This window comes from Lagopus leucura, unplaced genomic scaffold (genome assembly GCF_019238085.1).
Source record: "Lagopus leucura isolate 7727_CA_CO unplaced genomic scaffold, USGS_WTPT01 Super-Scaffold_100021, whole genome shotgun sequence".
In the NCBI taxonomy this organism is placed as follows: Eukaryota; Metazoa; Chordata; class Aves; order Galliformes; family Phasianidae; genus Lagopus; species Lagopus leucura.
In genome coordinates, this window is record NW_024962274.1 from 5,742,785 (window position 1) to 5,759,158 (window position 16,374).

A 16,374-nucleotide genomic window follows, 5' to 3' on the forward strand; every position below is an offset into this window, starting at 1 on the left:
GAGGTACCAATAAAGTATAGGAAGCTTAGAAGGAAGACACAAAGTTCAACTCAGCATCTTTGGTAACAAATGGGTGTTGGAGATACTGCAACTAACTACTTCAAAGATGTGAACTGGGGAAACAGTGGCAGTAGAGATGGCATGATGGGTAGAACACTTCATTGCTCACTAATCTTATGTGGGATGTGGATGTGCATGACTGACTCTTTCATTAGCAAAACAGATGTAGGATCAAGGAGAGGCTGCAGCCTTTAGGAAATAACTAAATTTTGCATTTAGTATGGTGAGATGCTGAGCAGAGGGAAGGAAGAAACTGTTCTCACTTCTCGGCCTACAGGTATTTTTTTTTTTCCCTTCACAAGCCTGTCTGCTCTGTTCTTTAATCCTTCCCTGAAGTCAGTCGTTGCCTGTGTTTGTTTATTACTCAACTGTTATAAAGAAGTGTTCTATCTTGCATCGTGAACAAGCAGTCCTCTTCTTTTGTTTGCCTCCAGTCTGCCCTACTAGTGCATTTTTATTATTCAGCCTAAAATAAATAGCGAGGGGAAAGGGATGTGCAGGATAGTTCTAAGTCTGTATGGCTGTCTTGTGGGCTTTTTAAGAAAGAGCAAACGTGCAAAAATGGTTGGTTTTGTTTAAGAGTTGGTGAATTTTGCATTTTATTTCAGTGCCACATTAACAGTATGAGCTTTTTTCCTGTTTTCAGAAATATTTCAAGGAGACTGGCTAGACAGATACAGGCTTTGGAGAAAAACCTTTAGTCATTGTGCACACAAAATATTTAAAAGAAGCCTTGTCTTCCTTTCCTCTTTGCTTCCAGCTCTGGATAAGGTACCTGTTTTTGGAGGTAATTGTATGTTGTTGCTTCACTTTTTATCCTACATTAATGCTTAAAAGGCTGCCCATATAGGAGGCAATCACAGACAGATTGCATGAGTAGAGGCTTATCAAATCAGCTGTTGTAATATCCAGATATTACAACAAGCCCAAACTCCAGAAGGTTTAGAGCCCTGCTTATTCTTTTGTAAGTATCTCACACCTGTGGAAAACTGTTCTTTTGATCTGTGTGGTCTGTGAATCTTCTCAGTACACTGGAGAGCTGGAGGGTAACTAAAAAACGTTGAACAGGTTGAGGTGGCATGTTGTAGGTCATCTCCTTGCCAGGCCAATAAGGAAACTTTCTTCCTACTCTGACCATCAGTAAGGAATTCAGGCTTGGGTAAACCTGGCCAAGTTAAAACTGAATAAACACACCTTGTTTTCCATCAAGATGGTAATCTAGTGAACTGTAACATATAGCTGTGGAGTTAACGATGTTGCTTGGGTGAGGAAAATATGTGGTAGTCTGCAGGTGTAGGGGTAAGAAGCAGAAAAAGGGGCTGGTGCTAATCATGTGGGAAGGAAAGGGAGGAATTTGTCTTGCTTTTATTTGTATTTTAGGGGGAAAAGTATGGTAGGTTCTTGTTGAGCATAAAACTAAGATTGGCATCCTGCTAAAAATCAGGTTCTAATGTTAAGACTTGCTCAGGTTTAATATCTTAACTCTTTGTGTTCAGTCTCTGTGCGTGTGTATGATTTTTTTTTCCCATGCTCCAGCCTGCATGTACAATGCCTTGTTTCTCATTTTATTTGTTAGTAATGATGAAGTGTGTTTATAGCAGGGTAAGCAGTCTCATCAGTATGCATGCTGTGAAGTTTTTTCTTGTATAAAGCTCAGTATTCAGGCTCTTGACAATTTTTTTTTTTCCCATGACCTTTTGCAGTGCAATCGTATAAGCTAATGTTGTATGTTCTTTTGTGTAGTTATGTGAAAGAATAGCTCTGAGCATGGTAAATTCCTGATCCCATCATTGATAGGATCAGTTTAAGGCAGCTTAATCCTCAGTGTCTAACAGGTGTTGCTCTGGGTGTGACTTCCATTTATTCAGCTTTTAACACGGCTTCTTTTCTTTTTCTCTGTACATACATTATGTACTCTGATCCATGGTACAAGGTGAATGTCTTAATGGTGTATGTTTATGTATTATGTTGTATAGGAATCTTGCTATGTAGCAGGCCCATGACTTCTTTGTGTAGCATTTGGGTGAGAGAAGCTTTGGAGGAGGGTGTGGCCTGCTTGAGATGGCATTGGGAAGGAAGCCTCAACACACATCAGGTACTAAATATTAATGATTTAAAAAAAAAACAATAACAACAAAAAGGCACCATACTACAAAACAATGAAAAAGCTCCCCAAAGTTTCCTAATTTGTCTAAAAATTTTCTAATTGTTATCTTGAAAATGCAAAAGCTTGACCTCCATTTTATCTGTAGGTAAGAGGCAACTATTGCCCCCTCCCATTGAGGATGTAGATTTCTTCCAGCTTTCATCTTTTAACACGTGTATGATTGATCAGGCTTCTCAACTCTTGGGCACTTCCAGCTGAAGGTGAATATTACCAACTGAAGACCCGATCTCCTCCCTCTTTACCTTCTTTTCAAGGTTGATCTGCGTAATGCCCTTACTTAGACATGTAATTTTGGCTTCATCTGTGGCACTCTTCTAATCTGCATGTACAGGCCAACTCCTTTGGTATTTTTTTCTTCTTGCAGTAACTTCTGTAAGATCCAGTCCCTGAGTTTTTTCACTCATATAGCTAATAGTTCTTCTCTGTTTCCTCTTCTCCTTTAGTTACCCAGAAGATGACTGACATCATTGTATATTGATTTGATCTTTGGATGGCCAAGCCATGTTTTACTAGCAGCTGGGTTCACTAGCTCTCTTAGAACTTAAGATTGCACGACGGAAGTTGATTAGGAGCTTGGCAGGGCTCGAGCAACTTGCCATGCCACAACTTGGAGCATGTATTGTGTAGCAGGCTCTGCAGCTAGAACGTAGCTGTGTACTGTATCAGTCTGTCATGTGGTGCTGTTGCCTGTATCTCAGTTTGGGGCTCTGTATGCCAGATATCAGCTTCACTGATGGAAGCCCTCTGCTGTTACTTTGCCATGCCTGTCTACTTGGTCTTACTGGACACTTGCCTGCTAGTTTGTCCTCATCTTGGTGATTTCACAGATCTGTATTTTGTGAAGAACTGCTGCTTCTGTTCAATTTATTTAAAAAGCTGTACTCCAGTGACTGCTAACAAGCCAAAACAACTCTTGTGTAAGCACCAGGTAGCAGAATTGTGTACTGGGACTCGAATAGCACAAACTTCTCTGTTCAGTAGCTTGTTGACAGGTAACAGTCAGTTCAGAGTTCCTGTAAAGGGTGGAGTTAAGCTCTTGCTGTATCAGCTGAGTTGGCAGGGAGATTTTGATCTGATGTAGGTGCACAGAAGAAACTTTGGAAGTGCAGATTCCTTGCTTATGATGAGGTGGCTTAAATATCTCTGGACTTCTGGAGTTGAGCTTTTGTTGATTGACTCACAGCTGTCTAGACTGTACACTACTGAACACACTAGCTGCTAGGTCCCCAGGCTTTTGATAGCCTTCATAGTTGTGAGCAGAAACAAAATGAATTGCTGTTGAATTGACTGAAGTACGCAAGAGAATTTAGTGTTTAATTGGTTTTAAAATCAAAACGAAAAAGCAAAAGGAAGACACTGAAAGCAGAAGCTACAGGTGTTGTAAACATAAAAACATTTACATGGCATTCTGCTGCTGAGAGCATTCCCTTTCTTTGTTAACGAATTCAAGTTAAATAATACAGTGATGGGAAAAACTTGCATTGAGCTTGTTTTGACATGCCAGGAGGGTGACATGGGAGGATAACGAGCTGTTCTGCAAAGAAAGTGAGCTTAATTTGAGCGAAGTTATGCTCTGGCTTTGTAAATAAACTGGAGAATGGTTTTGATTGTCAGCTCTCTTGCTGATGTTCTTAGAAAAAGGAGGAACAATTGCTCTTGACAGGATTTCTAGTTTAGAAAGATGCAGAATATTAAATAACAATGAAGAATATGTGTTTGTGCAACATAAGAATGTTCTATTTTATTCTTTACTTTTTGTAACTTCTCTTATGGATGAGGGTCTAGGATTGGAATGATGCCAGTATGGTTTTCAGAACCAAATTGTAGTACAAAGAGGAGTGAAACAACTTGTATGCTTTCTATCCTCCTCTATCATAAGAGAGAGAGCAGCAAAGTGATAGAACTGAAGAGGAATCCCCTTAAAACAGCATCCTGTTTGTTCCATACAGCTCCTTCATTTTGTCTCCACAGCTTCTGGTGCAGAAGAGAGGGCTATAGGAAATGAAAGCTTTTACAACCCTGATGTTATGTAGCCTCTTAACCAGCTCTTGAACACAGTCAAGATTTAGTACCAATTTAATTTCTCAGTGCACTTAAATACTGTGGTTTTTTTTTTCCCCCCAGCATTTTTGTGAAGGAATGGATTCCTAAGACAACTGAGCCCACCTTGTACTCTACATTTGCTTGTACAGAATAGAACATGATAGTGGGTTTTGGTTCCTTTTTGCTCTTCAAATGAATAGGAATGTTCTGCCCTGTTTTTGGTGTTTTTTTTTTTTTTCATTTGTGGCCATCCCTTCTCCTGATATGTTTCTCTTGGCTCTTTAGTTACTTTGTCTTATTGACTGGTTATTAAGCTGTCAGTAGGAGAAATGCTCTTCTATCACTCTGATCAGCTTCATGTTTGGTATTTCAGTTTGGACCCAGGGGACCGGCTAATGTTTCAGTTGTGCTTTAAACCAATCCACTGTTTTCTTTCTAACCTGGTGATTGTTTAGGTCTCCATAATCTTTAATAGTTTGAAGGAAACTTAAAACCTTGTTTGCTTTTACTCAGCAGAAGGGCTGTGCTGTCTGAGGCTTTAAGTTCAGCTGACCAGCTAGGAGTAGGAATAGTGCTCTGCTGCAGCTTGGAACATTTTTGTACCGTCACCATAATGTTCTTAGCAGCTGCAGGTTGTGTGGTACTGTCTGCCATTGTGAGTTTGCCCTGAACAGTACTTTAATGTCTGACTTCTCTGGACTATGCTTCTCAAGCTTCAGTATGTTGTGCTAAGCTGTCTTACAGTCTTTTCACCAATGGAAGTTGACAGTTAAGTCAGTTTGCTGACTTGGGGCCTTTGTGTGTGTATGTAACCTGTTGGGGTGACATCACAGAATTGTAGGGGTTGGAAGGGACCTCCAGAGATCATTGAATGGTCCAGTATAACAGCTGGGGCATTCTTCTTGTAAGCAGTGCTGTGCATCTTTTTCAGAGACATTTTCAGGGCTCTTTTCTGCTCTGGAAGTTTTTTAATCTTCATATTGATGTACTGAATTTTCCAGCTGCCAATTAGTTGTATAGTTCCCCTAATTCTAAACTAAATTCTAAACTGTGAGATCATGAATGAAGATATTTTTAGCTTCTCTCCCTTCCTCTTGTGCTAAGATTTTCTCTTCCCATTCTCTGCTTTTTATTGAATGCATGTATGTGTAGATTTGGTACAGAGAAACTTGGAAACACCAGAGGAACTCTGGTGGCTACATCCTTTCAGGCTTCCAGTGACTTGCTGACATGGCTTTGTGTACTGCTGGAATGGGTAGCAGAGTTTGAGCTTTTGGATCCCACTGCAGGGAAGAGCTGGCTGCTTAATGTATCAAGAGCCAAAAGACATCATAGTCTCTTAATGGCCAGCTGTGTTGTGAAGTCAGTAGATCAGTGAGTAACTCTGCATGCTTGACTGACTTATGTGGACAGTTCATAGCTTGAGTGTACTTACTGGTGCTGGAGAAGTTTTCTGCAGTATCTGTAACTATTGCTGTGTTTCTCAACTGATTGAGAAATGCTTCTACTTTAACAATTGCAGAGCAACTGAATTACCAGGAACTGTTCAATTGCAAGTAACTCTAGGAAGCAAATTTTTTTTTTGTCAGCAATTTGAAAGAATCTGTCTCTAGTTTATAGCTTGTACATTGTCTGAAGCTAGTGAGTGCAAAAATGGTTATTGAGCTGGTCACGAGTCTGATGTCTTCATTGTCGTCTTTTGATATTTTAGTTCATGTGCATATGTCTTTGCTTTCCTTCTCAAGTTGGTTCATGTTACTGCATCTCAGTTTTCAGGAGCTGCAGTGGGGGGAGTGCTTTCTTGGTGCTTTGTGATTGCAGTGAGAAATAGGGCCAGAGTTGTTTTCTCACCAAGGTTGTATCTTGGACAGGTGCAGTATGTGTCCTTGCACAACTGTACATCTGGGCATGGCTGAGGTCTCAGGTCACTAGAATGATATCTTTTGCATGGCTTTTTATCAAATGCTTTTGCTGAAACTTTTTCTGGTAGTTGGTGTCTCTTCCTTGCATGTCCTTACACACCTGGCATGGTGTTTCGGTATTTAACTGGTGATGTCATCTTTCCTCATCAGGGGATCACTTATGATTCACGTTTTGCCTTTCTGCTCTTGCAGTGTATTTTGGTTTAGGAGTTGTTGCATGTCAGCAGAATTGGAGAACTCTGACATGACCGAAGGCCCTGCCTTCAGCAGGAGGCTGGACCAGGTCATCTGCAGAGGTTTTTTCCAGCCAGAGCTTTCTGTGATTCTAACTTGATACTTGTGCTGCAATTGAACCCTGTAGTAAAAAGGCATCAGGTCTGAACAAAGTTTGCTGTTAAATTCTGCTTCTGCTCTCATTAATATTTTAATAGTCTTCTCTAAAGGAACTGACAAAGCTGTGCAGCTTTAAGTTTACAGAAATTCTGTGCTGGAGCAAGTATAGAAATCTAACACCTTCTGGATGTTCTTTTCAAGAACAAACTTGGTTTTTGTCTTCCTTTTCTGACTGAAGAAGTGTTTCAGTACCAACAAGTTGGCTAATCTTCTTTGCTGTGGCAGTTTGTCTCTGTACTGAATTCACTTTAGTCAGTGTTTCTGGGCTTTTGCCTCTTTGCTTTTTTTTTTTTTTCTTCCCCCCCGACTTCAGGGGGTGAATCCAAAAAATAACATTATCCAACCCAGTGTGTGATGTGGTGTAAATCTATTTGGTTCCTGTATCAAAGAAGTTAATGTGACAAAATCAATAGATGCAGTGCAGCAGGTGAACTATAGCATGCCCTACCACTGTTAAATAATGTCATCAGCTTGTGGCTTTTCCACAGAGAGAAGATAGCAGTGAAAAGAAAGAAGAAACTGGGTGGTAGATTGCTTATTTCTGTGCTGGAGGAAGAAAGGCTTGGCATTCCTTAAGGTCCAGTACTTTCATACAACTGAGTGAGTCTTTGTATGAATGGCACTGAAATTCAACATCCTTACTGTACCTTATGGGACTGTCTTTTTTTTTTTTTTTCTCTTGAGTATGGATACTTGTCAGGCAGAAGGGGAGGGTGATGAGAATTTGGAAAAAGCGGTCATAGGAAATATTTTTTTTCTAGGAAGTCTTCAATATTGTTACTCTACTCACTCCCTCGGTCATTCCATGAACTATTTCTACAAGCAAGAGAGGTAAAAGTCTGCCTGGGGATAAGAGCTTCTGCCTGCATGGATATTTGACATGCAGGCTATTATCTGTTTGGACTGCAATAGAAAAAGAACTGGACAGAGGTTATTACTGTTGAGTTTGGAATGTACTGAGGAAGAATACTGTGTGAAAATGAGCTGTATGGGATTTGATTTAAATCAACTAACTGGACTAAAAAATGATAGTTAATAAATTTGAGTCAACTAGTAAAGTGGTAGGGGTAATTGTATGAGTGCTTGCTTGTAAGACAAAGAGGAGATTATGTTTGCAGGAATAGGAGGAGAACCTGCCCAGTGAGCAAAAAAAATGAGGTGCAGCTTTGAGGTCAGTTTAAAATGATCTAAGATTCAGCAGTTATTGACTATGCACAGGAAGTTCTTCAGTTTAGTAGTGATTACTTTCAACTCTAAAAGTAAACTGCCTACACTGATGTGGGGGAATATGAATCTGCAATTGTAGAATTCTTGTAAGTATGCTGAATTCTGGGTTCTGGCTGGCAAGACTATAACTTTCTGGAAGAAAATATCCAGAACTTACTAAGTATAAACATCCTCATGTCTTTCTCCCCTTCTTCCCTCCCCCTTTTTTTTTTTCTTCTGTTTAATACTGGTTTCAGAGCACTATGCTTTGGAACTATTGCTTGCTGCTGCAGCGTTGAAGAAGCACCTGTTCTTGGACCGAAGTGCAAAGGAGGTGGTATGCTGACTAAAGCTCTATGCCAGGCTGGTAAATGGCATTATGATGGTGCACTGTGGGCAGAGGTGCTTCACATACCTCTTGAATATTCATTCTGCATCCTGGAGTCCTAAAGGGATTGGCTGGTGTATTTGCCAAGTCACTCTTGATGGTATTTGAAAAGTTGTAGGCAATCAGGTGAAGTCCCAGGTGACTGCAAAATAGGTAACACTGTACCCATTTTTAAAAAGGTTAAAAAGGATGATCCTGGGAACTACCAAATGGTCAGTCTTGCCTCGCTGTCAGGGGACACCATTGGACAGATCGTCCTGGAAGCTAAGGCTCGTGGAAGGCAGTGAGGTGACACAGGAGAACTAACGTGGCTTTACCAAGTGCATATCCTGTTTGACCAACCTGGTGGCCTTATATAATGGTGTCACTGCATCAATTGACAAGGGAAGAGCCACTGACATCATCTTTCTCTGCTTCAGTAAGGCCTTTGACACAGTACCCCACAACATCCTTCTCTCCAAATTGGAAAGAGATGGATTTGAGTAGACTGTTTGATGGACAAAGAACTGCAGGACTGAGTCCAGAGGGTGATGATCAGTGACTCAGTGTCAGGATGGAGATTGGTGATGAGTGGTGTTCCCAGGGGTTAGTGCTGGTGCTGATACTCTTTAATATCTTCATCAGTGACATCGGCAGTGGGGTAGAGTGTACCCTCAGCAAGTTTGCTGATGACAGCAAGCTGTGGGGTGCAGTCTACACACCAGAGGGATACCATTCAGAGGGACCTAGAAAGGCTTGAGCAGTGGGCCCAGAAGAACCTCACGAGATTCAACAAATCCAGGTTGCAAGGTCTTGCAACTAGGTTGAAACAACCTTCATCACCAATACAAACTGAAGAGTGAAAGGATTGAATGCAGCCCTGCCAAAAGAGACATGGGGGTACTGGTGAATGGTACGCTGGACATGAGCCAGTAATGTGCTCATGCAGCCCAGAAAGCCAACTGTATCCTGGGATGCGTCAAAAATAGTGTGGCCAGCAGGTCAAGGATGTGATCCTGCCCCTCTACTTTGTGCTGGTAAGGCCTCACCTGGAGCACTGTGTCCAGATGTGGAGGCCTAAGTACAGGAGAGACACAGGTCCCTGTTCAGTACAGGGGAGTTGGACTAGATGGCCTTCAGAGATCCCTTCCAACTCTAAGGATTCTATGATAAGTTGGAGTGCAAGAACCTGAAAAACTGTTATGCTACTAAGACTCTTGAAAAGAATTTCATAAACCAGCACTGAAGATGGTCCAAGTAGATTAGGGGAGACCTCTTCTCATGGAAAGACCTGTTTGCTTTTCATAGGTTTTGTTACCAGTTTGCTGTGTCATGTTGTTAGTGGCTGTAGAGCCTCTTGGAGTGCTTTAGTTTACTCATTCTCTTTTCCTTCCAGTAGCTGAAATCACTGTCCAGCATCCTTCAGCAGGTACTTTTGGGTGCTGAATAATACTCAAATAGAGGCTTGTTCTGTATTTGTCCTTCCCCTGCCTTTTAGGATTAAAAAAAGGTAAATGCAAAGGCTTCCACTGTAAGCTGACAGGTATCTTTTGTATCTTCTGTTCTTTTGGAACCTTGCCAGTAATGTGAGCTATAACATTCATAAGAGTTATGTTAGTAAAATTAATTTCTGTGTACCTTTTCTTTATATTACTATAAACAAGACAACAGGTAGCTGTAATAAAGATGGGTTTATTACACCAGAAGAATATTATGCAAGCTGATGATTAGATATCAGTGCTTTTAGGTGTCTTCAGGGGATACATTATGAATTGGTTTGAAACACTGTTTTGCTGAGTTCATCCTCAGTCTAAAGTGGGTGTTTATGACAAAAGCATCTGCAGGTCCGTGCTTTTGCATCATTCTATCTGAGAACACTGAGTTGTGATTCAGTAAAAAAGCCATGTTAGTTAATGTAAACATTATACTAGCAGAGGACCTGAGTTTAAAATTTTCACGTCAAAAAGGTTATCAACTAAAGAAGACCTGATGTGCAGTTGTAACTCTAGTATGGGATGTGGGTGCTTAATGTAGCTGAGGAAATGTCTTAATATGACAGGGCTGCGTGTGTGCGTTCAGCTGATGCACTGCGTTGTGCATCTCCTTTGAGTTTAAGCATCTAAGGATGGAGAGGATAAAGCTAAGTGCTTACAGATAGCTTCACTTCTCCAACCTGAGAACACTTCAGGTTTGGGAACTTCTGAGCTCTATTCCAGCTCTTCTAGTATGTGGAACTCGGTTGTGACCTACTGAGAGCATCACTCTTCCTGTGGAGCTAGTTGGCAGGGCACATGATGCTCTGTGGCCTCATATACTTTCAGTGGGATGGAAAGTAATGGCTTGATGTCAAAGGTCACAGCAAAGTCAAGAAGCTGCATCATATTTATAGGTGATCTGGGAGTTGTGGTAGCATGCTACACATTAGGAAACTCAGTTAACTTGAGAGATTTCAATATATGTGTAACTCAGGACGTGTCTTGATTTGACAGATGCCTTACAGGACAAAACAGCTGCCACATCATTATCTGACACAGCTGAAAATACCTTGGGTGTGACTGTGCTGCCTGTGTCTGAAGCATGGGCTGTTCAGGCAGAAGGATGTTGCATTAGGGCTTCCCTGGATGGTGTCAGGACTCCAGGTGCTGGGATTACTTCAGCATCTTCTGGTGTTATGTGGAAAAGCCTGTGTACTGACCCTGGAGGGGAAAGCATGTGGCTGGTGCAGGAGCAGTGCTGGAGTAAGCATTATTCCTTGCACAATGAATTCGTGGGGAATGTGCATTCTTACAGTTGGTATGAGAATTATGACAACTATTTTATAATGTGACTGACAAGTTAGCATAAGTACCTTATTTAACCCTCGGCTGACCTCTCTGCTGATGATGCTGCTTCCTCCTTTCTGAAAATGACTTCATAAAACCTGTCTCCTTGTGGGTGTTTGCACAGAGATGTCTTTTCATTTGTTCTTTGAATATAAAGAAATAAAGAGAATGCAGAATGGTATTTGGCAGTGCTGTGATTGACTTCAGCTATGTCCTCTAGGTTTCTTACAACTTGCAGTAGAATTAATCTTAGGATTCTGTCTTTCTGCTAGCTTTTATTCAATTTCACAAATGCTTTCAGAGGAATAGAAATGGCAGACAGTACTTGCCTGCCTATAGTGGTAGCGGCAGATCTTCACACTTACTTTACTGGAGCCAGTAGAATTGGAGCTGAGCCATACTTACCTGCAGATGAAGTGGTCTTTACTCCTGCTGTCAGACTTACTGTGCTTATAGATATTACAGATACAGAATTAGCATGTAGACTGTTGTGTTCTTAAATCTGGGTTGTTTTCCTTGTTTTCCTTCTTGTGGCTTTCTACACTTGTGAAGGTAGTGGTGTTCTTTTTGTTTTTTGTTGTTTTTTTTTTTTACACCAGGTTCCACATGATCTTAAAAACAGTGGAACTGGATTTGCTGCTTGTGGTCTTGTTCCTGTGCGTTTTGTTTAGAATTTCTGATTTAGCAAAGTGTACAACATCCCCTCTTGACTGAGGACTTACGTGACACAATCTTGAAATACCTCTATTCCTGAAGAGCAGTTGGGCATTGTGGCATTATTTTTAAGCAACTATGCACTTTCAGTAATTCTTTTTCTAAAATATTTTTTCTCATGAGCTATGTTCTTATGAGCAAGAATTTGTTTGAAGCTGGGTTTGTTTTTTTTTAAATTACGGTGTATGTTTCTGTACAAATGGAGTTTGAGAAATCTGAGAAGGAAGCAGTAACTTCTGTTAGCTTGTGGATACTGCTGCCTAGTCTTCAAACTAGCACTGTCATCTTCTGCAGTGAGTTAAAATTCTTAGTTACTGTTGGATCTCTACAAGGCATTGAGGTTTGACTAGTTAGTGAGGTTTTTCCTTTATGTTAATAAATACAAGTTCTCTTGCATAGCATTAATTGAAGTGCTGCTTTTTTAGCAGACTGTGTCCTGTGTTTAAATATACATGCTGGAAACTGGTTGCTCTGCATAAAGGGTGTAAATGCTTTCCAGAAGAATCTTGTCCTGTGTGTATTTTAAATAAATTGAAATTCTTTTTGTCTTTAGCTTTTACTTGAACAATAGCATTTTACATTTTGCTTCTTGAGGCGTGACTGTGAGTCTTCATGTCACAGGTATTATGAGTCTCTCTTTTTCTCTTGTCTTGCAGTGAATGATAGTGTCTAGAAAGGGTATGTCCCTTCAGGAGAGAGGTGCCAATGTCCAACCGGCCTAATAACAATCCAGGGGGGTCACTGCGACGTTCACAGAGGAACACTGCTGGGGCCCAGCCACAAGACGACGCAGCAGGAGGAAGGTATGATTGCTACTCTTCAGGGTGTCTTCATGTATAAAAGCAAAGTTGATGTGATTTTTAGGGGATGAGCTTTCCTGCTCTGAAATTCAAATACTGAAATTTGAGTGAAATGTTTTCATAAAGGTTGTCTATGCTGTTATTGCTTAGCCTGAGAACATGGAGAATTCATTGTAATTGAGCATGCTCAGCTAGATCAGCAATAGTATATGTGGAAAAAATGTAACCGAAATGTATTGCCCAAATCACTGGTAGTAACAAATTCCTCTCCCTTCTTCCTTGCCTGATAAGTCTGTAGGGGGCTGGCAAAGATAAAGGTCTGTGAAACCTGGGGAAAACCTGTATTCCTTTTAGGAATGCCAGTTAAATCAGTATTTTCTGTTCCTTTGCATTACATGTTAATTCTGTGTAGCTTTTGAATAGTTTAATGACGAAAGGCTTGCCATGTCTTAATATACCAGTGAGCAAGTGGATTGAGTAGTATCTGTTCTGATAACTGATAGCATCTGTGGTGCAGAACCTTGAAATTTTTCTGTGGATGCTGACTGTATAATAATTGCTGTTCAAACTACAAAATAAGTCTTCACTAAGTGAAGCTTGTTTGGATATGTCGTTTAATTTTTTAAGTAACACTAGTCTAAATAAGAAATATGTTAGTACCATGGTAGACAACATCTGTCTGTGTACTCTTTCCTTAGAGATGTTACAGGTGTGCTTGTTTGAATACGTGCACTTTAATCTTGGGTTCTCTGGTGTATTAAAATGTTGTAGGTTAGTCTCACCAGGTAACAAGCTCTTACTGTCAAAGGTTTGAACTCCGCTTTGTAATGATAACAAGTGGTAGATTTCTCCATAGTTTAAGGGCTAACTGAAAGCATGGTCATTGTTTGAGAGATGTTAACTATTCTTTTAAGGAACCTTTTAAGGAAATAATTCCCTGAAATGGAGTTTTGCTTTTTCTAATCACTGCACAAATGGAAAAAAAAATAGTTGATAAACACAAGGCTTCTGCCCAGTGCTTGTACAGCTGCTGTCATATATACCTGGTTATTTTGCAGGCCAGCATTGTTTTTGAATAATATTCCTTCATTAACTACTGTTTAGGGAACGTAGGTTCTTGAAAATAGGATCTCTGCTGTCTTCACAGTTATGTACAGACATCTATAAAGGCCTGGGTGAAAGCACACTGGTTAATGTGATCTTGATGATGAATTGATTTTTCTGTGTGTTCTGAGTGTAGTAAACACAGGCGCTTTCTCAACTGAAGTCTGTAAGAGGAGGTTGGAGAGACTTGCTGCTTCTGTTCTCAAGCTGAAATGTTTTTGCATGTCTCTGGCTCTTCTACATCTTAAAGGCCTTTTGCTAGAATTCAGTTGATTGAGCTTGATGAGCAGCTACTCATCACTTATGTAAAGGCTTTAGGAATTGTCAACTCCTATCTGGTCTAATATACAAAAAAGAAATGCACAGTTTTCTTTTCGTGACACCTTTTACTGGCAAATTTCCCTTAAATGGGTAACAACTGCACAAGCCATTTTGTTTTAGACTGGACTGTATTTATGTCACTCTACTAACTTTTACCCTTGCTATCAAAATGAGTAGTGAAAGCCTGTGGTGTGTTTTATACTGGATTTTACTTGTGATTTCACATTCAGCACACTAACTTTATCTGACCTTTGAGTGCACGACTTACAGTTTTTTTTTATAGAATAAACTGATGTTGGACTTACCATGGAGAAAGGTTGTTGCATCACAAACTGGCAGTAAGCTTAGTATCTGTCATGTGCTTTTCTGGATAGAGGGGAGGGAGGGGAGAAGAACAAGAATCAGTAGCAACCAAGGTGTGTGTGAAAACAGATTTATAAACAAGTAAATTTTTTCTCCTAGTTCTCACCTCTGTATGCACCTAGCCAAAGCTGCCTCAAATTGAAACATCCTTTGCTTTCAGTCAGCAGTGATATTCAAATAACTGTGCTTTGGGTGACCTGCTGTTATGGATGACGTAGTATTCCCAGGTTAAAGTATTCATTGTTATCCTCACTATTTAAAATTATTATTATTATTATGGCACTCTTCTAATTGTACAGCAAGAAAATCTGTCTGAAAAATCTCTTGGAGTATTTGATGTTGAAGAACTCTGCAGGCTTATAGGGAAGCAGTGATGATAAGGTTTCCCTTAGCAGTGTTAATCCGAAGTGGAGGGGGAGGCGAGTATTGTTGACGAGTGTACTTTTCATTTAGGAGGGAGAAGGAGGGGTGGCAGATACTGTTACTTTCTTACTTCACTAACTACAGTATCCCATCTCTTGGCAAACTGCGTAGTCTTAAGTCTTCAGTGGGGCCACAGACTGCTTCTGAGCCACCACTTTAACAACAGCATCTTGAAAGTGTTGCTGCAGGCATGCAGATCCTGTCTGAAAGAACCATCTGTTTCTTTTGATTAAAAGCAATGCCTTGGTGTATCGATGTGGAGTAATGGAAGTGGTCCTTATACTTAGCACTGTGTACTGGTGTCGCAAATACTGTTTTCCAGTGGCATGAGCTCCACATGGTCATCTCTACTCATCTGATGTGTTAAGGAGAAGCATTGGTTAAGTGGGATATTAATTTTTTGTGAATACAGCCACAGAGGTTATGTTGTATTTGAAAGCGTGGCACTCCATACAAGACAGGCTTTTGGAATATCTTGCTTATTCTTGTGTATTTAGAATGAGAGGTTAAATGAAGGAAAAGGTGCTTGCAAGCTGCACAGAGGACACTGGAATACATTTTGGACTGTCTTTTTTCAAATATTACAGTCAGAATAATCTTTCTGTCAATTACACTAATTTTGTTCTAAGTAGGATTTGTTTTTGGACCAGTTGTGATTAAAATGTTGATGCCATGCCTGAGGACTGTGTGAAAGCTAAATTACCAGCCTTGAGTTGTGGGTGGAAGAACAGGCAGCTCGCAACCTTCCACCAAGAATCACTCTGCCTGCTGTCTCTGTAACTCCCATGGCACTTAATCCTCCAAGTGTGAATCTTTGTTTTGAGCTCATCAGAATATTCTAACTACTTTTGTATGCAAGTTGACTTTTAAACAAGACCTTAAACAAGCTGTCATGACCTCAATATAAATTGGGACAATATTTGTTAGCTGATCTGTGGTTCTCTTAACTTTGTCCTGCAATGCCTTCAAATTATCAGTTGGTTTGCCCTCATGGAAATCTTAAGAAAAGGGGAGCGAACAGTTGCTGTTGTCTTGTGTACCTACTTTGCAAAGTCAATGATAAAACTCAAAATGAGAAGTGAGCACACGAGGTTTTTGCAAACAGTTTAAAAAAAAAAATCCTCATTTCAGATTCTCTGCCTGTTGTGCTTCTAATGGTACTTTTCTGGTTACATAAAGGAAGTAATAGCTACTCATGTTACTTCTGATAAAGCAAATACAACTGGTCTATGTGATGCAGTATTCACAATCCCAATTATAGATTGCAGCACTTAGATTGGATGTTGGTATGGAATTATATTTGTAAAGCTTGTAGGAACCAAAAGACTTGAGAGGAAGCAAGTTTGGAGCTAGTGACAACTCTTCAAAGATTAGCTAAATATTTGATGTTTTTGTGTATTGCTTTTGCCACATTTTGGTTTAAAAGCTCTAATTATTTGTATTTTTTGAACACGTGAAGTACTGAGTTGAATCCAGTTCTAATTAAATTAAAACAAAAACTTCAAAGAGAAAATAAATTTCTCAAGTATGTTTCAGAATAAATGAACCTTGATCAATTAGCTTACATAAAAAAATATTTCTGCCAAGTGCAAATTATGTAATAACTTCAGTTACTCCCATAATAAAAGTATTTCAAGAGGAAAACTAAATTTCATACCTTACTCTTTGA

At 40.0% G+C, this 16,374-nt stretch overlaps 1 protein-coding gene across 9 annotated transcripts in view; it reads left to right on the forward strand.

The window, feature by feature from the left end:
- Positions 1-16,374, forward strand: part of TRIP12 (thyroid hormone receptor interactor 12) — a 68,034-nt gene that overhangs the window by 12,255 nt on the left and 39,405 nt on the right. For all 9 annotated transcript variants that reach the window (XM_042878547.1, XM_042878539.1, XM_042878541.1 and 6 more), the window contains one exon: positions 12,351-12,497. In XM_042878547.1, the coding sequence (XP_042734481.1) occupies positions 12,400-12,497 (98 nt within the window). In that variant the 5' untranslated portion in view covers positions 12,351-12,399. The remainder of the gene's footprint in view (positions 1-12,350; positions 12,498-16,374) is intronic.